This window comes from Rutilus rutilus (genome assembly GCF_951802725.1).
Source record: "Rutilus rutilus genome assembly, chromosome: 25".
NCBI lineage: Eukaryota > Metazoa > Chordata > Actinopteri > Cypriniformes > Leuciscidae > Rutilus > Rutilus rutilus.
In genome coordinates, this window is record NC_140229.1 from 23,372,796 (window position 1) to 23,400,458 (window position 27,663).

The 27,663-nt window shown below is 41.8% G+C and overlaps 1 protein-coding gene across 2 annotated transcripts; it reads left to right on the top strand.

The window, feature by feature from the left end:
- The first annotated feature begins 4,076 nt into the window (after positions 1 to 4,076).
- Positions 4,077 to 26,755, top strand: mamdc2b (MAM domain containing 2b). 2 transcript variants are annotated; one of them, XM_084400773.1, is made up of 15 exons: positions 4,077 to 4,188; positions 4,297 to 4,449; positions 4,527 to 4,631; positions 6,132 to 6,382; positions 8,595 to 8,679; positions 9,067 to 9,174; positions 16,613 to 16,896; positions 20,303 to 20,396; positions 20,480 to 20,611; positions 20,758 to 21,023; positions 21,668 to 21,761; positions 21,847 to 22,002; positions 25,200 to 25,459; positions 26,182 to 26,266; positions 26,356 to 26,755. In XM_084400773.1, exons 2-15 carry the CDS (start codon positions 4,419 to 4,421, stop codon positions 26,430 to 26,432), a joined length of 2,028 nt encoding a protein of 675 aa, XP_084256899.1. In that variant the 5' UTR covers positions 4,077 to 4,188; positions 4,297 to 4,418; the 3' UTR covers positions 26,433 to 26,755. The 2 variants fall into 2 exon arrangements, with proteins under 2 accessions (XP_084256899.1, XP_084256898.1); XM_084400772.1 differs by having other exon boundaries at positions 4,096 to 4,449.
- Positions 26,756 to 27,663: the final 908 nt, after the last annotated feature.

The window sequence follows — 27,663 nt, forward strand, 5'->3', positions numbered from 1 at the left end:
ACATTCTTCTTTCAGACGAATACAATCGGAGTTATATAAAAAAAAATGTCCTGACTCTTCCAAGCTTTAGTGAGAGTCAATGGGTATATTTTTTGGAAGTCCATCAAAGCGCATCCATCCGTGATAAAAGTGCTCCACATGGCTCTGGGGGGTTAATAAAGGCCTTCTGAAGCGAAGTGATGCGTTTGTGTAGGAAAAATATCCATATTTAAAACTTTGACTAAAATAACTAGCAGACGGCCATACGCAAGTCGACTTACGCCAAAAGAGTAACACTCGACGATGTAAAACGTAGGATGTAGGAGTAGCGTAAGCTTTGACGCCTATCGCGGTTCAGACAGGGCTGGGCAACCGCATTCATTATTGCGTTGTGCGTCAAGTTCAAGGGTTTCTCTTTTAGCGTAAGTCGACTTGCGTACGGCCGTCTGCCGGACGCGTAGAAACAGCATTTGGGACGTTTTTCCTTTGCGCTTTGTAAACTGAAGAAACATGCCTATAGACTGAACATGTAATACGCATGCGCATGACGTCGCCGTTTTCATAAATTCGCGTTTTTAAAACGATAATGGAATAATTTTCAAAATCTTCCCGTTTCCAAAAGTTTGCATTTTCAGGCCCACAAAATGCTGTTGTCATGTAAATGAACGGCGAATACGCATTAAAAAATGGTGTTGTGTAAAATGGTGTTTCTTTGTTCTCTTGTTGCGTTTTTATTACAGTAGGGTTGCGCTAGGTTCTCGAGCTCCAGAGTGCGTCTACACTGTAAAAAAATTCTAACCACCCCAACTCAAACTTTTCTAGTGACTGGTCACATCTAAATTTTTCAATTGGCGCAAGTGAAATTCTGTACATTATCAAATTAAATGTACAGAATTTCACTTGGGCCAATTGAAAAATTTAGATGTGACCAGTCACTAGAAAATTTTGAGTTGGGAAGGTTAGACATTTTTTACAGTGTAGCCAAGAAACAAATCTCAACTGTTTATTTTAAATATATGAATTGATATGTTTATTTTTTATTTATAATTATTTATGATATCACTTTGTGTAATGATTTAAATGAACCTAAAACACTAAACTAAGGCAGTCTTTTTTTCTATAAAACGGTATATATTTTTTATAATTGTCACCGTACATTTCATGCTTCCACTCATGTGATGTTCTGGGAAAACCTAAATAATTGCTCGATGTCAAAAAGCAGCAGGCCATCGAGACCCTTTGGGAACACACATCCTCAAATCAAAAAATGTTTGATACAGTTCACGGATTCACTCGTTCACTTCATTACTGTAGCCGCATAGCAAATATTTGATTCTGTTTATGAAATTAAATATGCTGCAGGTGGCACTAGTAAACAATGCGGGATAAAAATGTTACACACATAGGCCTACTGCTCACACAGGAATTGTTTTATATCCAGCTGTAGGGCTAAATATTTGAAGTAAATGGTACTGTCTTGTTTTGTTTAGTATTTAATAAATAGCTTGCTTTGACATTTTTCTTCAAATATAGTTCTTTTATATCTTCTGCCATTCTCAGATGAGGATTCTGGCTTACATGTGGAACACAGATGAGTTTGGTTTTTATCATTTACTGTAGACCACTTTGACCTCAGCAAAAGCAGCTGTCTGTTAGCACTTAGCAGCCACAGGTCTTGTCACGCAAACCAGTATATGTTTGCTGAAGCATTAATTCCTGTATCAACAATGTGTATGCAGAGGGAGGAACACAAAACCTGACCTAAATTGAAACAAATGTCAATTCTGAAATCAGTGATGGCATATTCAGTTCATTCCCAGAGGAACTTCTTCATGTGGTCAAGAATCCCACCCATCCGCTGAGTTCAGATAACCCAACATCCAGCGTCCTCTGGCTCTGTCACATTCTGCCGGCATTACACATTTGTATCATGTTTCCAAACTGTGTTCATGGACCACATTGTGTGACTTCAGCCTCTAATTATTTATGGTTTGACCCGTAACACACAACGAGGTGACTTCACCCTCTAATTGTAAAAGAGTGTGTGGAATGAGGAACATTGTTCCAAGTTCAGTTCTTACAGATCTTAAAAACATAAACATTTTTGTGAAATGAAATTGCACAGAATTTAAAAACAAAATATTAGGAAAAAATAACCTATTAACACTGATTAAGTCTACAATGTCATTTTTTAAAACGTTTAAAAAAATAACATTTCAGACATAACTCAATAATTATTTATATTTCAATAAAAAAATGTAAAAAAAAAAATTAATAATAATAAAAAAGATAATAATTCAGTGATATCACAACAACCCAAAAAATGCATTTTATAAATAAACCCCATATGTTGTAAAATGTTAGTTGTATGCTTCATTACATATGAAAGCTTTTCCAAAAGAATCTTTCCCTTAATCCGTTCCCTGCTTTCATAATGTTCCTGCCTTGTTGAAGAAAAGAGAGTTAACAATATCTAGTAAAATATGTATAGATAAATTGTAAAGTCACCATGAAATTAAAATGGACAGTTCTTGTTTTCATGGAATATTGCAGTGTTTATTATAAATGAATTTTCAGTGCACTTTTTTTTTTAATTCATGTGCCCTCATGACTTGACTTGACTTGACTCATAATCCCCTCCCTCCTGCAGCATCTCTTCTCTGATGATGTGTTCACTGGCGAGAGGGCGGAGCAACCTGTCACTCAAATTAGGTCCACCAATAGCAAACCACAACCTTCCAATCAATTCCCCACGGACAAAATCAAGCCCCGCCCTTCATTGGTTCTTGTTCCAGAAGCCGTTTCACTCGGTTACATGTCACAATAGGGAAGAAAAGACTATCACAACTTCAGTTTCATGCCAACTTTAAATGAAACACCCCTTTATTGTTTATTGTTTACCTTTATTATTATGATTATTCCAAACTAATTTCTTGCAAGCTGTACAGTGATCTCTGATTTTCTGCATAATTTGTCAGTCTGATAAAAAACTAAATATTTTTCAATTTGTGTTTAATAGCCAAATTCCTGGTCAAGAACTACACTACCCATCATCCACCAATCAGAGAAGGCTGCGTTACCATGGAAACTGAAATGATGACAGAAGAGCTAGAATAGAAAAAGGATGAAAAAAAAAAATGCTATGGACCGCTGATCTATATAGAGAATTATACATTATACAGATCAGAGCCATAGATCCTTTTCACATGTCCGGGCCTCTCGGAAGCCGAAGTCGACATTGTTGGGTAATCTTCTATAGCGGTGAATGGGAGAAAAAAGCAAATATCATTTTTGTATTCCCATTTGCTCCAAAAGAAAAAAAATACATAGCATTTCCACATCATTCCAAAAGAGGGGAAATAGAGAGATTGATAACGGTGTGTTGTCAATAAATGTCAAATTTGCCATCACTCCCTCGGCAGTATTAAAAACACCCTTGTAGCAGCATTTTTTTTTTTTTTACTGCCAAGGAAATATCACACAAAATATAGATTTATAAATGTATATTGATAATAAAAAAAAAGCAAAATATGAAAATGCATCTTTAGAGTCTGTAAAAAGTGTCCACTGGAAATAAAGGCAGTCAGAAAAGTGACTTGATATATTAAAATAGGCTTTTTCATTTGGTGTCAAGCGGACAGAATGTATAATAATGTCTCATAAGATCACGGAACAGAAGTTGTGATAGTCTTTTCTTCCCTATTGTCACGTACGTATATCCGAGTGAAACGGCTTCTGGAACAAGAACAAATTGGAACTGATGTTGTCCGTGGGGAACTGATTGGATGGTTGTGGTTTGCTATTGGTGGATCTCATGTGAGTGACAGGTTGCTCCGCCCTCTCGCCAGTGAACACATCATCAGAGAAGAGAAGAGATGTTGCTGACAGAGGAAGTTATTTTGATTAAAGATTATGAGGCACATGAATTAAAAAAAGTAATGGATATACCATTTATAATAAATACTGCAATATCCCATAAACATTTTGATTTCATGGTGACAGATGTGCTCATATCATCAACAAATGTTGCATAACTAGAACTGGATTCTTGCCTGAATAACAGGAGAAGAGGGAGATGTTGTGGTGCTCCAGATGGCACAGTACCAAAGTGGAAATAGTTTACAAGAGACTGTCTGATTTCAAGATGTCACACATTCAAGAAAGAAAACAAAGGTCCATATGGATCAGATATGGATCTGATCTATGAAGGTGTTTGGAGGGGAAGCGGTCAGCAGGTCTGAGATAAGGGAACCTCTGAATCTGGTCAACATTACTGAACCCCTCTCCCTTCTTCCCTCCCTTTTTCTTCTCCTGCAGCAGCCAGACAGAAGGATCACATCTGAGCGTCGGTTAAACGCTGGAAAGAAGGACAGGATGAAAGAGTGAAGTCTCGAAACGGGTCTTATTTCATCTTTGCAGGACAAACCGCAGGAGAGAAGATGCTTTCTTTCTACGTTCTGAGCTTGATTGGTGAGGAATTGGTTTGATTGGTTGTCATGTCCATCATTGTATGTGCATAAGGCTGTGTTTGTGCTCTTTTCTCTCAGTGACAGCTAAAGCTGAGCTTTTGCCAGGCTCCTGTAGCTTTCGGGAGAGCATATGTGACTATATGTCCGACCCAGGCTTCCTCAGCTGGACCCTCGACTCGTCCGGTGAGTTTCAGCAGATGAACATGATCGCAGTGCATTTTTTAATCATTTGATGCCAAGTTCACCATTACATGAGTGGATGATATATGACCCTGGACCACAAAACCAGTCACATGGGTCACAATTTAGAGATTTAAAAATCAAAATCATATGAAAGCTGAATAAATAAGCTTTCCATTGATGTATGGTTTGTTAAGATAGGACAATATTGGCCGGGATACAACTATTTGAACATCTGGAATCTGAGGGTGCCAAAAAATCGAAACATTGAGAAAATCGCCTTTAAAGTGGTCCATTTATGTTTGAGTGCTGCATTCACTCACAAAAATATTTTTTTATATATTTACGGTAGGAAATTTACAAATTATCTTCATGGAACATGATCTTTACTTAATATCCTAATGATTTTTGGCATAAAAGAAAAATGGAGAATTTTGACCCATACAATGTATTATTGGCTGTTGCCACAAATATAACCATGTGACATGTGACTGGTTTTAAGGTCCAGGGTCACATATCTGATTATTCTGTTTATGATGAGTCAATGGCATGATGATATATATATTTTTAGCAGGTCTATTAATCTATGAAAAATACAGTAAAAATGACATTTTAAACATACAATTTCTTTAATAAGCCTCTTCTGTGATGAACATGTTTTTTAATTTCTGAATTGATGTTCACTTTGATCATTTTAGGGCATAAAGTAAAAAAAAAATCGGTGCATCTGTCCTGATATCATAATGCAGAAGAAGAGTAATCTTGAAAACAAAATGTCATTGTGTAGTTTAGCATTATCATTATTATTTTACTATAGAAAAGCGAAATAGGCAGTGAAGCAGTTATGGTCAAATTATTAAAAAAATGTAATACATTTTATATGGACTGGTGTTGTGTGGAAAAGAGCTGTATAGAAATTCTTCAAAAATTCTCTTTTTTCTCTTGTCCAAGACACATACACACACACACTATATATATACAGAATTGTATTTGTTTTGGTGAACTAACCCTTTAAGACCACTTTTAGGCTTGTGAAAAGCAATGTTTCACATGGTTTATTCCAAATAGAGTTTGACATTGTTTTCAAAGTTAAAAAACATGTGAACTTCATGCATTGAAAGCCCAGAAAAAGTGAAGAAATCGTGTTTAGTGAGGCACACATCTGGATGCAGTGGCCTCAATATTTACGGCATCTGGAGATAGTGAAATAGCACATTATTGGATTGGGCAATTGTTGTGTTTAAACGTGGCATGAATCGCATTTCCACACGCCCACTGGATCATTTGCTTTTGATTTTAGAAGAGGAAATTAAGAAGAAATGTAAGGCTTAAATACAAATGTGGAGAAAACAGAAGCCCACGCCGACATGTGACACTTGACGGATGTATTTTAGCATTTCAGTCATGAAACAATAGTTTGGTTGATAAGTAGTCTGTCACTGCTTTCTCAGCTGTACACACAAACTCTTGCCATGAATGTTGTTTTCCTTCCGCTTCACTCAGGACACTTCATCACAGCCGAGGAGCGCGTCCAGGAGGACCAGGGGAAGGCGGTTCTTTTGGGTCCAGATGTGGATCAACAGGACTGGAGCTGTTTCAGGATGGTGTATCAGGTCACAGCCGGCGCTTCCCTGCAGGTGCAGAGGCGCACAGACGGAGAGAGCTTCGATCAGGTGCTGTGGACGACCCAAACCCCGTCTGACAGCTGGCTCATCGCCAGCATTGACCTTCAGAACTCTAGCGAAACCTTTAAGGTGAGAGCTGTTGATACCCAGCTAACAGAGGATGGTCTCAGCTAACGTTCTGGCAAGGTTATGAACGAACATTCTTCGAGTAACATTAATAGAATGGCCGTTCAAAGTTATCTGGGGTCTCATTTATAAAGCGTGCGTACGCACAAAACGGGGATGGAAACGTACATACGCCAGTTCCCACGCAAAGGTTGTGATCTATAAAAAACAAACTTGACGGGAGAATGTGCGCACCTTTAAGCAAACTTTGAGCCGTACGTACGCACATTCTGGAGACAAAGGGAATTGGCAACACCGATGGTGAGCTGGAGTTAAGTGTCTTTTTGGTCACTTTTAGACAGACAATCTAAAGAAAATTTGACATATACAGAAAGATAATACAGATATAATTTCACTCACCAAGCCTGCCACTTGAAGCAAATATCCATCCCTTCTTAAATGTCCGCGCCAGCGAGCGCGTTGGGCCGTTTAGTGAAACTGACGCAAATAACAGTTTAAATAAATAAAATAATGATTTAAACTAATGGAGTTAAGCACTTAAACATGAAATCATTACTGAGAAGTTACAACATTTTTATATTCAAATTCAGTCAATAGAAATATTTGTTGTTAATGCGGTGTTTTTGAACACTTTTCCTCTGGCATGCTTTGTTTTAATGTTTTAACCACAGAGATAATTGCTTATCATGATAATACCAGATTGTCTGAGAAAATAGTTTCGTGCAAATAATGCCCAAGGACTATCTGTTTCCATTAAAAGTATTAAAAATACAGTTCGGCCACTGGAAAAGATTGAGAAAAACTTTCTCTGAAATGTGTTTTACACTATTTGATTTATGTATTCAAAAACAAGGCAAGATATAGGCAACTACTTGATTTTTATTCATGTAATGTGTCTTGTACCTTTAAACGTTATCACGTGGATGAATAATCATATGCAAATGATATGGAGATGAGGATCTGCATAGTAAAACTAGGCGTTGTAAGCTCCATATATGGTTATTTCGGGGAGGAGACGCATGTGCGCACAATCTTCCGCTGAGTGGGATTTATAAAGTGAATTCTGCGCAGGTTCTGGCGTACGAACGGTTTTATAAATCCGAATATTATTTTGCGTACGCCATTTTTGGCTTTCGGGCGCACGTACACTTTTAGTAAGGTTCCTACGCACAGTTTTATAAATGAGACCCCAGGTCTTTAATAATGTTCTCATAATGATAGCACAAATATTTATACATCGTTCATGGAATGTTTTTTTACTGAAATATTTTAGTTGGATGGTCATCTAACATTTTTGAAATGTTTCTTCTGGTTTTACAATGTTTATAGAGAACATTCAAAAGTAACATTCCCATTATGTTTGCAAAATGATCAAATGGAATGTTTCCTTAAAGGTAGGGTAGGCGATTTCGGAAAAGCTAGCAATAGCAAGCTAGCTTTGAAAGCATAAGATCCAAACGTCTCCAAAGCCACACCTCCTTCAAAACACATGAACACGCACACAGCAGAGTCTGCAAAGCATCATCATTCATTTCGGCATTGATAGCGTTGACATAGAAACAGATAAATCTGTGTATGAGGACGTGAACAACTCTGGGTAGAACGTCAAGGGTTGCCATCTCGTAATTACGGTTATGACATTGCGTGAACGCAGCATAAGCTCATTGTTTTGGTTCAGGAGGAAGTGTAAAAGTTGGCTACTGTTTGTTTGTGGCACTCTGTGACTGACATCTGTCTACAACTCTGCACAGCCTTACTGAACGCGCTGATGACTGTGTGGAAGCATGCAAATGCACATGTTAACTGGCAGGTAGGACATCCTTTCATTCGGACTGAATGCAATGATTGGACGAACATCTAACTGGTCCTGAGACTTCCACAGAAGATACTGTATATGTACATTTTTAATATTTAGGTCACTTCTATTATTGATTGCTATCAGGATGTAAAGAGAGTTTCAACCAGTATAACAAAATGTGTCTATAAAAAAAATTGCCTACTCTACCTTTAATGTTCACATAACCAAGAAAAAAAAAAAAAAACATTTAAAATACTGGATGTTTTGACTGGTTAGAGAACATTCAGAAATAACGTTTTCATAACTTAATATGACCTATGGTAAGAACATATTTTTATTAACTGGCCTACTCTAGATTTGCTGATGTATGTATTATTGTCATGTGAGAATAATGACAAGTTCGCTCCACATTTGTAGATTGTCATTGAAGGCAAACTAGGAGAAGAAGAAGGCAGCAGCGTGTCCATCTATGAGATAAAGATCTCTGACAAATACTGTATAGGTTAGTGCTCTCTTAACTTGGGCCACTAAACAGCATGTTAGATTCAGCCCAGCAACCTTTCACTGTTTATTTATAACATTAACAATGTAATGCCAAAATCAGGGCCAACCACATGAAAAGAACTATTAGCCTAATCACGGAAAAAAGATACTGTTCTTTCTTAACGATGTTTTGATGGTTTTAGGGTCTAGCCTGTGTGCACATTCCTGAGGCAAAAGAAAATCTTTTAAATGAACCCAGATTTCTGTTGCTCAGGTCTTATGTTAGTCAGCATTGTGCTCCAATGGTTTTGCCCTAAAAGGCTTGCAGAGCTAGAGGGCTTCAAAACTAGATATTGACATTTTCATGCAAAATAATTACTCCTTTTTTGGTCATGTGACCCCAAAGAGTGTGACTTTGAAGAATCTCACCTGTGCGGATACACAAACCAGAGGAACAGATATATGAACTGGCGTGTGGGACGATCAGATGACGCTACACTGACAGATGGAGCAGGTTAGTCTGCTTTTAGCATATATGAATAAAATCTTATTCAATATAAAAAAATATATATATTATATTGTATAATCATAGACGACATGGAAAATGTTCTATGATTTTTTGTTGTAATCTTGAATAATACAAAAAAAAAGTTTTATATTTAAATTATCTATATTATTATACAAATCATACAAAAAAAATTGCGATTTAAAAATAAATAAATTGTCTTGCGTATAAATCTTAAATTGTTTATGATTTTTATAATATACCTGTATAATGAAAACAAATATATACAGTAATCTTATGCAATTGTATCTGTATTTAATTTTATACATATTCTATGATACAATTAATTACAATTGCTTTTAATAAGTTGTATAATTTTACACAATACAAAAAAATATATATTCAAAAAAGTTTTTCATATCAAAAATTTTATCAAAAGTTATATAATCTTATACGATTTGAAAAATATAAAAATCAAGTATTTTTTATAATCATGTACAATAGAAAATTGAATGAAAGCTTTTCAGCATATATTTTCTAACCTGTATAATTTAAAACAAATATATCATATAATACCAAAAACATACCATTTTATAGGTATTTAATGTAATAGTTATTCTATGATATTTATGCTATACGAAATGTATACAATTTAAAAAATCTTATACAGAAAAGTGTTATGGTATAGTGTAATGTGATTAGATTAGATAAAAAAAAAATGTTATTGTATAATATACACGCTAAAATTATCTTTAAAAGTTTTATCTTATGGAAAAAAAAAAATCGACAAAATTTTGTATCCTAATGGATAACGTTGTATCGCATAATCTTGTACAGTTTGACGGCATTATTACACACTTCAGACAGTCATACATGAAAGACCCCCTTCCTGACTGTTACACCGTCTGACATCCTGTTACCGTAAAATCTGGTTCTCTTACGAGAGGTTCTCTCGTATTGCGTAAGCTAGCTTACGCTGCGGGAAAGTCTCCTTTCACGAGATACTGAAGCCAAAAATTATCCTAATTTTTTAAAACTTGTCAACGCAGTGCGGCAGCCTGCAGACCTAGGGCAAGCGAATCGCGTGCCCATTGGCTGCTCTGCGGCAACTGCAGCAGCCTATGGCTGAGCCTTGCGCGTGACGTCACGTCCAATGAGCGCGCTTGGCGCGCTTAGTGCGTCACAGCCCGTCATTAGGGGTGTGGCTTAGCGTATATAAGCAAGGAACAGAGGCTGCTTCGCCGATTTCTGTCTCTTCAGCGAAGCTCTTCGCATCGCTGATCTCCGAGGAAGCCGCCGTTGAATCCAGCGACCAGCACGCCGAGGATCTCAGCCTGAGGACGCCGGCCGCTCGCCGCCTTCAGCCTTCCCTGCCTGCTGCGCCATCCGGCACATATATCCTTTTCTGCTCTGTGTTGTGTGTGTGTGTGTCCGCCGCGACACACTTGCATCTAAAAGAGCGCGAGGCGTTGTTTCAAATGCCTCGCACATCCTGTGGCTCGTGCAGAGCCTCGCTCAGCGACGGAGACCGCCACGTGCTGTGCGCTCTCTGCCTGGGTTTTGACCACGCTGTTCGCGCTCTCTCCGAGGGCGGCTGCGAACAGTGTGAGGAGTTACCGATGTCGACCCTACGGGCTCGACTCGCTAAACTTGAAGGAACTCCATCTTCTCCGGCCGCTTCTTCCGGGCCACGAAAGAAGAAACGTCGCTCTCAAAGGCCGCCGGAACTGGACGCTACAGCTGAGCGCTCGCCGGAACCTCTCCCGCGAGCCTCGCTCTCTCCTTCCCCCCCACCCTTCTCCGACGCGCAGCGGCCGGCCACTGCCCGCACTGCCGTCGCCCTGGGGGACGATGCAGATGATGCCGCTGACAGCTGCTCTCTGCTCGCGTCTGACAGCGAGGAGTGGTCGGGCTCGCACCGCTCCGCCCCCTCGACTCTGGAGTCTTCTCGAACCCGCGCTAGTGTTGACGCAGAGCTTCTCCGCCTCCTCACTTTAGCGGTCGAGAGAATGGGACTGGATTGGTCCCCACCTAAGGAGCCGGAGCCCAATCGCCTCGACGGGTTTTTTCTGCCTAGCCGCCGCCCTGCGCCTGCCTCTAGGTCAGCACCCTTCCTGCCTGAGCTCCACGCCGAGCTCTCTAAGTCCTGGAACGCTCCGTTCTCCACCAGACTCCGCTCGCCAGTCTCCTCGGCTCTCTCCCAGGTGGACGGAGCCGCCGAGAACGGCTATAACGGCATCCCCGCCGTTGAGGATGCTGTGGCAACGCACCTTTGCCCGCCGTCTGCTAGATGGCGCTCAAAGTCTGCCCTGCCGTCTAAAGCCTGCAGGACCACCTCAGCTCTCGCCGGCCGCGCTTTCGCCGCCTCCGGCCAGGCTGCTTCCGCCCTGCACTCAATGGCTATTCTTCAGATCCTTCAAGCCGACCTCCTCCGTGAACTGGACGAGAAGGGCTCGGATCAGTCTGCCTTCACCGATCTGCGCAGCGCTACGGATCTCGCGCTGCGCGCTACCAAGACCGCTGCTCAAGCCATCGGCAGATCCATGGCCGCGCTCACCGTCATCGACAGACATCTCTGGTTGACGCTCGCGGACATGAGTGAGTCAGAGCGCGCTGTGTTTCTCAACGCACCACTCTCGCCCACCGGCCTCTTTGGCCCTGCGGTCAGCGGAATTGTGGATCGGTTCTCTGAAGTACAGAAGGCTTCGCAGGCGATGGACCTCTTCCTGCCCCGCCGTTCGAGCTCAGCCACAGGCCGCCCTCAAACTCAGCCTCCTGTGCGCAGCTCTAACCAGCGCTCTTCCAAGCCTCCCAGCGCTTCGCAGCGACGCCAGGGCAATCGCCCCAGGTCGCGCTCGACCAGCCGTCACAGACCGCCGCCCCCACGGGGCCCGCGGTCCAAGATCGTGTTGAAGCCCGAGCCCGCGAAGTCCTCCTAGCATCCGCAAGGAGGAAAAGATGGTTGAGTCCCGCTACGGCCGGACCGCCATCAAAACGCACAGCTCTGTCAGTCCCCTATGTTCAGGCTACTGCAGCAGCACACACCGCAGCCAACGAGCCAGTATTAACACTCGCTCGCCTGCACACAAACGCCGTTTTCACGGCGACCCAGATAAATCTCAAAAAGAGTATAAGTGCTTTAAGTGTAGAAAATGTGCCCACACCCATGTGCTCACTGCTTCACACAAGTACAATCCCCATGGTAACGCGCCCAGAGCGCTCTCTCATAAAGTGGCCACACACCGCTCGAGTTCTAAATGTAGTAAATGTGCCCACACTTCCGTGCTCACAACTACTCGCTGCTCGCTCTGTCACTCAGTTACCTCAATTTGCCACGGCTCAAGCCGCAGGGGTATTAAGTATAGAAAAAGTGCCCACTCCCGTGTGCTCACTGCCTCACACAGACCAGGTTCCCATGGCAACGCGTCCAGAGCGCTATCTCTTAAAGCGGAAACTTTCCGCTCGAGCATCAAGTGTAGGAAATGTGCCCACAGCCCTGTGCTCACACCTGCCCACTGCCCGCTCTGCCAGACAGGTTGCAAACCTCATAAAGCCCCCAAACACTGGCCGTGTCATAAGTGCAAATCCCGCGCCAGCTCACGAGCACGCGCGCCCACTTTCAGACACCATAATCCCCACGCCGCTCTCGCGCCTGGGATGTTTGACAGCAGTTCACGCTCCATCGTCCGAGATCGAGCTACTAAATTCTGCACAGTCGGCCAGCCCTGTTCTTCTGCCCTCGTGTCCGAGCATCGGCGCCGCGCGCGCCGCCCCGTCTTCTCTGATACAGGTTCCCCATCCCGCGCAACGCGGCGATCTGAACCCAGAGACCATTCGACCCCTAGCCATGCATGCAAAAGCATGGGAGGCTATTCAGGGCGCGTCAGAATGGGTGCTCAACACCATAAGACACGGTTATTCGCTCCAATTTGCTCGTCGCCCTCCGCGCTTTCTAGCGCAGACGGAAACGAAAGTGGGTTTGGAAACAGCACATCTGCTTCAAGCAGAGATATCAAAGCTGCTGCGAAAAGGGGCCATAGAACAGGTACATCCTTCCCTGAGCGAGTCAGGCTTTTACAGCCGTTACTTCCTCGTTCCCAAGAAGGACGGAGCATTAAGACCTATTTTAGATCTGAGACATCTGAACAAGGCTCTCATGAGACGGCCGTTCAGGATGATTACAACCAGACAGATCCTCGCGCAAATTCGCCCAGGAGACTGGTTTATCTCTCTCGATCTGAAAGACGCTTATTTCCAGATCCAGATAACTCCCCGTCACAGGCCATTTTTGAGATTCGCCTTCGACGGTCGAGCTTATCAATACACAGTCCTGCCGTTCGGCCTGTCTTTAGCACCCCGTACATTTACGAAATGCATGGACACGGCTCTCGCTCCCCTGAGGAGTCAGGGAATGCGAATTCTGAACTACTTGGACGATTGGCTCGTTCTAGCGCAGTCAGAGACAGAACTTGTGTCTCACAGAACAGCGTTACTCGACCACCTGGAGGGTCTGGGTCTAGCGGTCAACTGGACCAAGAGCTCGCTCTCGCCCCGGCAGTCGATTTCCTTTCTCGGAATAGAACTGGACTCGGTGGCGATGACGGCCAGATTGTCGGAGCAGCGCGCGCGCCGCATCCAGCGCCTCGCTGCATCCTTCAAAGAAGGCAACCGGGTTCCCCTGAAGGCATTCCAGCGCATTCTGGGGCATATGGCCTCAGCTGCAGCGGTTCTTCAGCTGGGTTTACTGCGCATGCGCCCGCTTCAACGCTGGCTGAGAACGCGCGTATCCCATCGAGCCTGGGCGACCGGCGGCTCGCTAATCAGAGTGACTCAGGTCTGTGTCTCAGCCCTGCAGCCCTGGCTAGCAGCCGAATGGTATCACACAGGAGTGAATATGGGAGTGGTTTCACACCGGAAAGTTGTCTCGACAGACGCGTCCAACCTAGGTTGGGGAGCGCTCTTCGAAGGCAGACCGGTCTTTGGCCACTGGTCAGACCAGGAGAATCTCCTACACATAAACTGTCTAGAGATGCTCGCGGTCGAGAAAGCGCTCATGCACTTCCTCCCTTTCCTCCATGGTCACCATGTTCTAGTCCGCACGGACAACACTTCAGTAGTGGCCTATGTGAACCGCCAGGGCGGTGTCAGATCAAAGCAACTCTGCGCCCTGACGGAACGCCTCCTCGTATGGGCTCAGCACTCTCTGCGCTCTCTGAGAGCATCGCATGTGCCTGGCCATCTGAACGAGGGCCCCGACAGACTGTCCAGGGACAATGTTCCCCCTGGGGAGTGGTCTCTACACCCCCAAACAGTCCAGTCGCTGTGGCGCCGCTTTGGCAGAGCGAAAGTCGACCTCTTTGCGTCAAAAGACAACGCGCACTGCCCAGCGTTCTTTTCAAAGAGCGAGGACGCGCTGGCCCAGTCTTGGCCCAGCGGCCCGCTATATGCCTTTCCACCAGTCTCTCTGCTGCCTCAGGTTATCGAGAGAGTCAGGAAAGCGCGCCACACAGTGCTCCTCATAGCCCCGTTCTGGGAGAACCAAGCTTGGTTCCCGGAACTCATACAATTGGCAGACTCAGCCCCTTGGCCGATTCCGGTGCGGAGAGACCTTCTCTCTCAAGCCCGCGGCTCGATTTGGCAACCCAGAGCACTGGTCTCTGCATGCGTGGAGCCTCAACAATTACATGCTGATCTACCAGAAGGGGTGATGAACACGATCATACAATCTAGAGCCCCCTCCACGAGGCGGCTCTACACGTCTAAATGGTCTGTGTTTAACAAATGGTGCACTACCAAAGGGCTCAATCCACAGACATGTGGGGTCTCGCAAGTATTGTGCTTCCTTCAAGAGCTACTGGACGCGGGCAGGTCCCCCTCCACGCTCAAAGTCTATGTCGCGGCCATTTCAGCGCTCTCTGTTTCAGAGCCGGGCCGCGCATTAGGAAGGAACGAGTTTGTCATCCGCTTCCTTAGAGGAGCGAGGAGGATGAACCCCCCGCGACCCCCTTCGGTTCCTATGTGGGATCTTTCACTGGTCTTAAACGCACTGAAAGCACATCCCTTTGAACCCTTAGAAACTGTGGATATGAAATACCTCACGCTCAAAACCGTTTTTCTGATAGCACTGTCTTCAGTAAAACGTGTGGGAGACCTTCACGCGTTATCCACTAACGCTGCGTGCCTCGAGTTCGGACCCAATGACTCTAAAGTTATTCTCAGACCGAGGCATGGGTACATCCCAAAAACTTTGGGCACTCCCTTCAGAGCGCAGGTCATTTCCCTTTCAGCCCTGCCGAATACTGGCTGCGAGGCAGATAGTCACCTCCTCTGCCCAGTTAGGGCGCTGAGAAGCTATATTTCGCGCTCCGCCGCCTTCAGGCGTTCAGAGCAGCTTTTTGTTTCGTTTGGTGGGCGCACCAAGGGTCTCGCCGCCTCGAAACACACTCTGTCCAGATGGATAGTCGATGCTATCGCAGCTGCTTACGCATCTAAAAACCTGCAGTGCCCCTTGGGCATTCGGGCACACTCCACCAGAGGCATGGCCTCATCGTGGGCGTGGTCCAGTGGGATTCCCATTCATGACATTTGTGCAGCGGCAGGCTGGGCCTCCCCCTCCACATTTGTTAGGTTTTACAACCTGGAAGTTCCCGCCTTGCAGGCCAAAGTGCTATCAGTCTAAGTCTCGCGTAAGCCAGCCCACTGTCTGTGCGCGGGCTACGCTGCTGATTTAGCTCTACTGGTTGAGCTGCACTATATGGAAGTGTTAGTTGGACCGGCTGTGCCGCTCCCTGCCCCATATTATGTGCTTGTGTACTGTGGTATCTTGGCCGCCCAGCTCCGCTTCGCGTTCCCTGGGCTCCCCATGGGACTCATTCAGGATGCTGGGCGCGCGCACGGCGTTGACAAAGGTGTTCCCGCAGCGTAAGCTAGCTTACGCAATACGAGAGAACCTCTCGTAAGAGAACGTACTCGGTTACTAACGTAACCTCGGTTCTCTCTAGAGAGGGAACGAGTATTGCGTAACCCGCCGTGCTCTCGCCACGAGCTCATTTTCGCTTCATGCGACAGAAACCAGCGAAGCAGCCTCTGTTCCTTGCTTATATACGCTAAGCCACACCCCTAATGACGGGCTGTGACGCACTAAGCGCGCCAAGCGCGCTCATTGGACGTGACGTCACGCGCAAGGCTCAGCCATAGGCTGCTGCAGTTGCCGCAGAGCAGCCAATGGGCACGCGATTCGCTTGCCCTAGGTCTGCAGGCTGCCGCACTGCGTTGACAAGTTTTAAAAAATTAGGATAATTTTTGGCTTCAGTATCTCGTGAAAGGAGACTTTCCCGCAGCGTAAGCTAGCTTACGCAATACTCGTTCCCTCTCTAGAGAGAACCGAGGTTACGTTAGTAACCGAGTACGATTTCTGTCAGTCATGCCCTTTTATGGATCTGCACAGGTCAGTACATGTATGTGGACTCCACTGACACTAAAAGCTTCAAGGAGGTGGCCGAGCTGGTGTCTCCGATGACCACAGTGCCCATGTCGGGCTGCTTGAGCTTCCAGTACCAGCAGGATCACGCTGGGGACCATCTGTTCTCCCTCTTCAGCAGGGATCAGGCTGGACAATATCAGGAGCTGTGGAGAGCCGATCTACCTGGAAACAAGCGCGTGGACTGGAGTCCAGAAGCCAGGGTCTGGATACCTGTACAAGTGGACCTGAAAGCTCCATATCCTATTGAGGTAAGGACTGACCAACACAAATAAACCACATCATGCTGGTTCATGCACATCAAAAACTCCTATTATTGTGGGGAAATCTATTTCAGATGCAACCACCACCAAGGCACATAAAAATAAAACTGACTGGCTGTTTTACACCAGGCAAACAGTCTCTTCCTGGATAAGAGTTCTAGGCCAGAATAAGCTGCCAAATTACTGTTAGCTGTAACCTAAGCAATAAAAGTGGGTGTGTTGTTTTATTGATGCTGTTCCTGAAGGACGTCCCAGGAAAACATGTGGGTTTTAAAGAAAATACCCAGCTAACAAATGTTGAAGAATAGTTTGCTAACGTTCCCATTAAAGGAGTGGTTCACTTTACAATGAAAATTATCCCATGATTTGCTCACCCTCAAGCCATCCTAGGCGTATATGACTTTCTTCTTTCAGACGAATACAATCTGAGTTATATAAAAAAATGACTCTTCCAAGCTTTATAATGGCAGTGAATTGCAACCATCAGTATGAACCTAAAAAGCGCATCCATCCATCCATCATAAACAAACTCCACACGGCTCTGTGGGATTAATAAAGGCCTTCTGAAGCAAAACCATGAGTTTGTGTTTGAAAAATATTCCTATTTAACATGTTACAAAGTAAAACTATAGCTTCCGGCCAAACGAACGTACGCAGTTTACTTACGCCTACAGCGCAACTTACGCAACTTATGGCGTCATGGCGTAGCGTAAATATCAGCAGCATTACTCGCATAAGTCGAATCCGTATGTTCGTTTGGCCGTAAGCTAGTTATTTTACTTTATAAAGTTTTAAATATGGATATTTTTCTTATACGAAGAGCCTACGCGCTCGAAACGTTACCACCTGTGTGTGAGTCTATTATTACATTTTCACATTTTTGGAGCCATGGTGTGCCGACTTTTTTTCCTTTTTTTTTCTTTTTTATTAATTTTCTTGTCGAGCACCCAATTTGAGCAACATATTGCTTAGGATGTGCGTGCTTTTGATCTGATTTTACGATATTTTTCTTACACAAACGCATCGCTTCACTTCAGAAGGCCTTTATTAACCCCCGGAGCTGTGGATAGATGCACTTTTATGATGGACAGATGCACTTTTATGATGGATAGATGCACTTTTATGATGGACAGATGCAGTTTTTTGATGGATAGATGCACTTTTATGATGGATAGATGCGCTTTTATGATGGATAGATGCGCTTTTATGATGGATAATGATGATAGATGCGCTTTTATGATGGTCAGATGCAGTTTTATGATGGACAGATGCAGTTTTATGATGGATTGATGCGCTTTTATGATGGATAGATGCACTTTTATGATGGACAGATGCACTTTTATGATGGACAGATGCAGTTTTTTGATGGATAGATGCGCTTTTATTATGGATAGATGCACTTTTATGATGGATTGATGCGCTTTTATGATGGATAGATGCACTTTTATGATGGATAATGATGGATAGATGCGCTTTTATGATGGACAGATGCAGTTTTTTGATGGATAGATGCACTTTTATGATGGATAGATGCACTTTTATGATGGACAGATGCAGTTTTATGATGGATAGATGCGGTTTTATGATGGATAATGATGATAGATGCGCTTTTATGATGGACAGATGCAGTTTTTTGATGGATAGATGCGCTTTTATGATGGATAGATGCACTTTTATGATGGACAGATGCAGTTTTATGATGGATTGATGCGCTTTTATGATGGATAGATGCACTTTCATGATGGACAGATGCAGTTTTTTGATGGATAGATGCGCTTTTATGATGGATAGATGCACTTTTATGATAGACAGATGCACTTTTATGATGGATAGATGCGCTTTTATGATGGACAGATGCAGTTTTTTGATGGATAGATGCACTTTTATGATGGATAGATGCACTTTTATGATGGACAGATGCACTTTTATGATGGATAGATGCACTTTTATGATGGATAGATGCACTTTTATGATGGACAGATGCACTTTTATGATGGATAGATGCACTTTTATGATGGACAGATGCACTTTTATGATGGATAGATGCACTTTTATGATAGATAGATAGATAGATGCGCTTTTATGATGGATAGATGCGCTTTTATGATGGACAGAGGCACTTTTTTGATGGATAGATGCACTTTTATGATGGACAGATGCACTTTTATGATGGATAGATGCACTTTTATGATGGATAGATGCACTTTTATGATGGATAGATGCGCTTTTATGATGGACAGATGCAGTTTTTTGATGGATAGATGCACTTTTATGATGGATAGTTGCACTTTTATGATGGATAGATGCGCTTTTATGATGGATAGATGCACTTTTATGATGGATAGATGCGCTTTTATGATGGACAGATGCACTTTTATGATGATAGATGCGCTTTTATTATGGACAGATGCAGTTTTTTGATGGATAGATGCACTTTTATGATGGATAGATGCACTTTTATGATGGACAGATGCAGTTTTATGATGGATAGATGCACTTTTATGATGGACAGATGCAGTTTTTTGATGGATAGATGCACTTTTATGATGGATAGATGCACTTTTATGATGGATTGATGCGCTTTTATGATGGACAGATGCAGTTTTTTGATGGATAGATGCACTTTTATGATGGATAGTTGCACTTTTATGATGGATAGATGCGCTTTTATGATGGATAGATGCACTTTTATGATGGATAGATGCGCTTTTATGATGGACAGATGCACTTTTATGATGATAGATGCGCTTTTATTATGGACAGATGCAGTTTTTTGATGGATAGATGCACTTTTATGATGGATAGATGCACTTTATGATGGACAGATGCAGTTTTATGATGGATAGATGCACTTTTATGATGGACAGATGCAGTTTTTTGATGGATAGATGCACTTTTATGATGGATATATGCACTTTTATGATGGATTGATGCACTTTTATGATGGCCAGATGCAGTTTTATGGACTTCAACAGTAACAGTCATTCACTGCCATTATAAAGCTTGGAAGAGCCAGGACATTTATTAATATATCTCCGATTGTATTCGTCTGAAAGAAGAATGTCATATACACCTAGGATGGCTTAATTACCGTTATGTGTCCGACGTTGTAAAGAGCGATACCATTGTGCAGCGTTTACCTCAGTAAGTGGCAGAGTGGATCTCTGAGCTGGTGGTGTGAGTGGAGGCTAATTAGCATATTCATAGTTATATGGATTCATGGAAATGAGGAAAGGGTGTAGAGTTACAAAAAAAGTTTTAAGACATGAAATTAAATGTAATTAGACTTTATATTTAATTTATATTTAATTTTAAATGTTCAGTTTAGCATGATTTAATTGTTGAACATAATCATTTATCACACTACTTTACATGTGTGTGTATATCCTACCAGTTGGTGTTTGAGGGGGCGTTCAACAGTCCTCATGGAGGATACGTGTTTGTCGATGACATTTCCTTCTCTCCAGAGTTCTGTCATGCAGGCACAGGTATGTTTGAACACCTCGAAGCTCAATTCAATACTCCAATACCCAATTCCTACATGACCACTTAAAAATATGTGTTTTCACAGAGCCAACATTTGATCCATCTATTGCAAACTGTGACTTTGAGTCAGGATATTGTCAGTATGTCCAGACACTGTGGAGGAGAATGTCTGTCAAGCCCAACATCTACAGCGCTGGAGACCATACAACAGGAGCAGGTACAGGCACTTATAATCTACACTACCAGTCAAAGGTCTGAGGTCAGTAATATATATATAAAACGATAGTGTATATAAAATACATTAATGATTAAGACATTGTAAAGCATGAAAAGGGCTAAAATATAGTTGTACTTTCTGAACAGGATCCTTTTTACTGGCAAACTCTCGCTCCAGTTTACAGTCTGGATACATCAGCCGTTTGTTTGGCCCGCCAATGCCAGGGAATCAGAAATACTGCCTGAAGTTCTTCTACTCCCTGCGAGGTCTTAGTGGAACAGATCAAGTCCTCTCAGCATATTTGTATTACAGAGACGGTACTAAACAAGAGCAAATATGGAGCCAGAATGAGAAGATAAGAAATGTTTGGATTGCAGTTGAACTGACCATTCAAAGTCAGAAGAATGCTCAGGTAAGATTCGTCTTTAGTTCACCTCTCTTGCTATTACTTGCTATATGTATTTTAAAAAGATATATCATCAGCATGTAAACGCTAGCTGCAAAGCTAAATGGACTACAAACTGTGCACTAAAGTCAGTCAAAATTATTTTTCCACCAATTCAAATATAATTGTTCATGAGGCATGCAAGACATCAGTCTCTGAAGATGGCGTCATGACATACACATATTGGTTGATGGATTTCTCTTGTGAAAAAGAAGTGCACTTAATTGTATTGAATGTGCACTTGTAGTGTGCTTTGAATCTTAAAAGTATAATTTTAAAAACTATTTCACAGGGTCTTTAAGAGACATGCAGATTCTCAGACACACTTTTGGCCCACTGCTCTAGCATCTGTTAGCAAGACATGGGTTTATGCCTCACATGACTTTTATTACAGCAAGATCCAGATTTAGAGAAATAACCCTTTATAACATCTGGAAAAATAAGAAGGTCTGAGAGGATCATTCATTCTGTCCACTGACCCATACCATGAGTTTTGCTTTATACTTTTTAAATATTATGTATTTAATTGTAGATGGACACTGTATTTATTCGGATTTGTTATTTTATTGTTAATCTTAATTCTGTGGTTTTTCTACATCTGGGTGATGAAGGTGGTTTTCATCAGCACATGCAAAAATGTTTGGAGTTGTGGTTCTGTTGGTCTCGATGACATTGAGGTCACCCTTGGGGATTGCGCACTGTTAGGTAAAAAAGCTTCATTTATTTACAAAACTCTGAGTCATGAATCATTGTGAATCTTACAGTTGATTCCTTGATATTTTTGTTACAGCATCTTCTCTGTCAGTCCCGTCTCACTGTGACTTTGAGTCTGGTCTCTGTGGATACACTCAGGATAAGGAAGGAGACTCAGGCGACTGGATGCTGGCCAGAGGACCCACACCAACATCTTACACTGGGCCGAGAGGAGACCACACCAGTGGACTGGGTGAGCTTCAAACCGTCCCTGAAAACCCTTTCCACACTCGTCACTTGCACTTGAAAAAATAAAGGTTGCAAAAGAGGGCTTTTCACATGTGAACTGCACACTGCAGTGATGCCATAGAAGAAATTTTTTTGGGTTCTTAAAGTTCCCCTGTGGTGAAAATCAAGATTGTAATGTTGTTTTATATGTCTATATGTCTTATACGTGTTTTTAATATGCATTAAGACAAATACAAATTCATAAGTCAACACCATTGCTGAGTATTTTCTCCTTAAAACTGCAGTGAATCAAAGACAGTCTCAAAAACACGGTTTGAAATTTGCATATTTGAGGCGGGGCTCATTTGCATATTCAAAGAACCATGTACAAGTGGGGAGAACAAGTATTTGATACACTGCCGATTTTGCAGGTTTTCCTACTTACAAAGCATGTAGAGGTCTGTAATTTTTATCATAGGTACACTTCAACTGTGAGAGACGGAATCTAAAACAAAAATCCAGAAAATCACATTGTATGATTTTTAAATAATTAATTTGCATTTTATTGCATGACATAAGTATTTAATCACCTACCAACCAGTAAGAATTCCGGCTCTCACAGACCTGTTAGTTTTTCTTTAAGAAGCCCTCCTGTTCTCCACTCATTACCTGTATTAACTGCATCTGTTTGAACTCGTTACCTGAATAAAAGACACCTGTCCACACACTCAATCAAACAGACTCCAACCTCTCCACAATGGCCAAGACCAGAGAGCTAAGGACATCAGGGATAAAATTGTAGACCTGCACAAGGCTGGGATGGGCTACAGGACAATAGGCAAGCAGCTTGGTGAGAAGGCAACAACTGTTGGCGCAATTTTTAGAAAATGGAAGAAGTTCAAGATGACTGTCAATCTCCCTCGGTCTGGGGCACCATGCAAGATCTCACCTCGTGGGGCATCAATGATCATGAGGAAGGTGAGGGATCAGCCCAGAACTACACGGCAGGACCTGGTCAATGACCTGAAGGGAGCTGGGATCAAAGTCTCAAAGAAAACCATTAGTAACACACTACACCGTCATGGATTAAAATCCTGCAGCGCACGCAAGGTCCCCCTGCTCAAGCCAGCGCATGTCCAGGCCCGTCTGATGTTTGCCAATGACCATCTGGATGATCCAGAGGAGGAATGGGAGAAGGTCATGTGATCTGATGAGACAAAAAACAGAGCTTTTTGGTCTAAACTCCGCTCGCCGTGTTTGGAGGAAGAGGAAGGATGAGTACAACCCCAAGAACACCATCCCAACCGTGAAGCATGGAGGTGGAAACATCATTCTTTGGGGATGCTTTTCTGCAAAGGGGACAGGACGACTGCACCGTATTGAGGGGAGGATGGATGGGGCCATGTTTTCGCGAGATCTTGGCCAACAACCTCCTTCCCTCAGTAAGAGCATTGAAGATGGGTCGTGGCTGGGTCTTCCAGCATGACAACGACCCGAAACACACAGCCAGGGCAACTAAGGAGTGACTCCGTAAGAAGCATCTCAAGGTCCTGGAGTGGCCTAGCCAGTCTCCAGACCTGAACCCAATAGAAAATCCTTAGAGGGAGCTGAAAGTCCGTATTGCCCAGCGACAGCCCCGAAACCTGAAGGATCTGGAGAAGGTCTGTACGGAGGAGCGGGCCAAAATCCCTGCTGCAGTGTGTGCAAACCTGGTCAAGAACTACAGGAAACGTATGATCTCTGTAATTGCAAACAAAGGTTTCTATACCAAATATTAAGTTCTGCTTTTCTGATGTATCAATGTCATGCAATAAAATGCTAATTAATTACTTAAAAAGCACACAATGTGATTTAGTTTTATAGTTTTAATAGTTTTATAATAGTTTTATAGTTCGTTTTTAATAGACATAGTTACAGTATGTCATAGATTCTCACAGTTATTAGGCGTACTGGCTTTACCTGCTCATGGCAAGAGTTTAAATGTTGGATGTACATGGTTTCAGTCTTGTGGCTAAGTACACTTTAGCATTCCTTTATAAAGATAACTTATTATAGAATTAATATACTTTATGGCCCAGTTTCACAGACAAGGCTTAGATCAAGCCAGGATAGACCTTAGTTCAATTGGGACATTTAAGTAGCTTTTATAAATGTGCCTTAGAAAAGAAAAACATTACTGGTGTGCATCTTGAGACAAACCAATGGCACTGATATATTTAAAGATATGTCAGTGCAAGTTGCTTTCAGTTAAAACAGCTCAAACATGCATTTTAGTCTGGGACTAGGCTGAAGCCTCGCCTGTGAAACCAGGAACAGTCTTAAGTGTGAACTGAACGTAATGTTTTCAAACACCTAATTGCATGTTATTTGCAATTAAATGAAAATGTATTATAGTTAAAATGTATATTAAATGCAATTAGTTGAACTTTAGGGTGACTTAAGTACATCTTTATATATAATTTCATAATTCTATTGTCTTGAAACATGGTTAAAGTGTACTGCTTTTCTGGTAAACAAAATTTACTTTAATATAATTTCTAATGAAACGTTTAGGTCATGTATTTATTTATTTATTTGTAAGTACACATTTGCAATGTAGTGAATTTAAATATATATTTATTTTAAATGTAATATTGATTAACAGACTCATTACAAAGTGCACTTTTTAAGAAACGGTCATGAAAGTGTACTCTCTGTAAGTCACATTATCAGCCTGTTTGGACAGTATTTCCCGCCATTAGTTGTCACCTTAGTTACTAATTTGATCTATTATCATGTTCAGCTGTGTCACCTGTTATCAGCTCTTTGTGTATTTAACTCCTGTGTTTTCAGTTCACCTTGGTCCGGTCTTGTCTATGCACGTCTAGGTATCGTCAGTGTGTGGTTGTGTGTACCTGCTTGTCATCTTGTGGAATTACCCTGTGGATATTATTAAATTCTGTTTGAACCTTTCACCTTCATCTTCTTGTGTTTGCATGCAGAACAACCATGACAGGTACACTTAAGTGGCCTTTTATTTCCTTAAACCTGTATTATCTGCAAGTACAGTTTTAAAAAATATACTACAAGTGCACATTCAAGTACCTTGGCCCATTGACATCTATTATTGTAAACATTATTTTTATTTATATAATGCAAACAGAGGGACACAACACAATTATTTTCTGTGGTAATTAAATCTTATTGTACCTGAGACTGAGACGTACGTTTCTCTGCATTTAGGTCATTATTTGCACATCGAGGCATCCGTGATGCTGCCCGGACACAAAGCGCGCCTCTTCTCCAGCTCTCTGCGCGGCTCTCGAGAACCACAGTGCTTGCAGTTCTACTACCACATGTATGGATCAGGGATTGGCCAGCTGAGCGTTTACCTCCAGACGGGACAAGAAAATGAGGACAAATTATTGTGGACGAGCCACGGAGAACAGGGCATCTCCTGGCTCAGAGCATCAATAAACTACCAATATGACCAACAACACCAGGTTAGTTGCATTAAACTGCATTCACGAGTTTGCACTTACATATGATTAAATAGAGTAAAGGTAATGTGTATTTGGCGTGCTGTCCGAGGGGAGGGATCTGAGCGCGGAATTTGGCCCGAACTCAGAGGAACCCCCCCCATAATTTATTAATTTTACCAAGAACTGCGTAAGCCCAACAATAATTGGATGTGACCTGTGACCTTAGTTCATCCAAAAATGAAAATTCCTTCATAAATGACTCACCCTCATGTCGTTCCAAACCCGTAAGACGTTCGTTCATCTTCAGAACACAAATGAAGATGTTTTTAATGAAATCTTAGAGCTTTCTGTCCCTCGTCGTAAAACTAATCCATATGAATTGAATGGTTTAGTCCAAATTTTCTGAAGGGACTCGATCACTTTATATGATTTTGACTAAACAGCTCAATTCATATGGATTCGTTTTATGACCTCTTTATGAACTTTTTGAACCGTCATTGTGTCAATGGAGGGACAGAAATCTCTCAGATTTCATCAAGATCTTCATTTGTGTCCTGAAGATGAACGAATGTCTTACGGGTTCGGAACGACATGAGGGTGAGTCATTTATGAAGGAATTTTCATTTTTGGGTGAATCTTTTTTTTACATTTTTAAATTTTACATTTATTTTAAAAATGTTTAGTCAACATTGAATCGAAGCAATTTTCATTAATATATTATGTCTATTTGTCTGCATACTTAGATTGTGTTTGAAGCCACCAGGGGTGCATCAGTAAGGAGTGATATTGCAATCGATGATGTTATTTTTGAAAGGGGAATATGCAGAGGTATTCATGATAAGTTGATCATCAAATAAATAAGTTATTAATGTTGCCATGATCATCTTTTCATACTTTTCATTCTTTTATCCACACAGAATATGATGATGACCATACCCCCCATCAGAGCCTCTCTGGAGATAATAATGATATTCAGTCAATGACTTTTAAATAAAGAGAGAAAGGAAAGAATGTTGAAGAGAGAAAACATAAACCATGTGGAGTGCAGTGTTCTGTGAGGATGAACGGGAAGGAGACGGCTGCATTATGACCATATCTGATCACCTGCAAACTTTTCTTGTGTATTTGACTTATGAACTATTGGTTCATTCCTGTTATGCAGTTCCTCATGTCTGTATCATATATCTTAATACAGTGGATACATTGTTTAAGACAGAAACCATATTAGTCACCTAATAAAGGAAGCCCTTTTACCCATGTCTTATTTGCTTGTTTTAATTTGTACTTCAGGACATCAGCATGCAAATCTGGTGATTTTTTTATTTATTTTTGTACATTTTTTTTTAAAATGTCATTTAAAACTGAAAATTGAAGAGATTCCTATTTGAAGATGTGAATAAATGTTAGCCTTTCATTATACGTAAGGGTGTAATATGGACCATATCCGATTATCATATTCTTTTGTAATAATGGCCGACTGACTGTGCATTATCTTGCCTATTACACATCTACCGAAATACATAAATAAAAATAAAGTGACATGAAATATTAATGTGATTTATTATACAATGAGAGAGAGTGCAAAGTGATGTGAGAGACATGAAACTAGCACAACTAATCAGCTTCCTGAGAAAACAGTCGAATATACATCATGTATTATATATATATATATTATATATATATATATTGTTGTATGTATTTTTATGTATTATATATATAATATGGAATTAAATAAAGGATTTAGGGGGAAAAACACTCACTCACACACACACACACACACACACACACACACACACTTAGCTATCTAAATGGGGACATTCCATAGACGTAATGGTTTTTATACTGTACAAACTGTATATTCTGTCCCCTTACACTAACCCTGACCCTAAACCTACTCATCACACAAAACTTTCTACATTTTAACATTTTTTAAAAACCCTTTAATTACTTTATTTTTATACCCGATATACAAACGAGGACGTCCCTAAAGGGCGGTTTTTGGAGATTCTGTAAGGTTTTGTTCACTTCTGGGTACAAATTTGTCCTCCAAATATAGTTAATTATTAGGCACACACACACACACACACACACACACGTAACAGAAAACTGTTAAGAAAGTTTGTTACTAACTTTGAGAGAAATGATAAGAGTAGTGTATGCTAAATGTAGTATAAATACTACATTAGTATCATTTCTCTCCAAGTTATGAGCAAACTTTCTTTTAA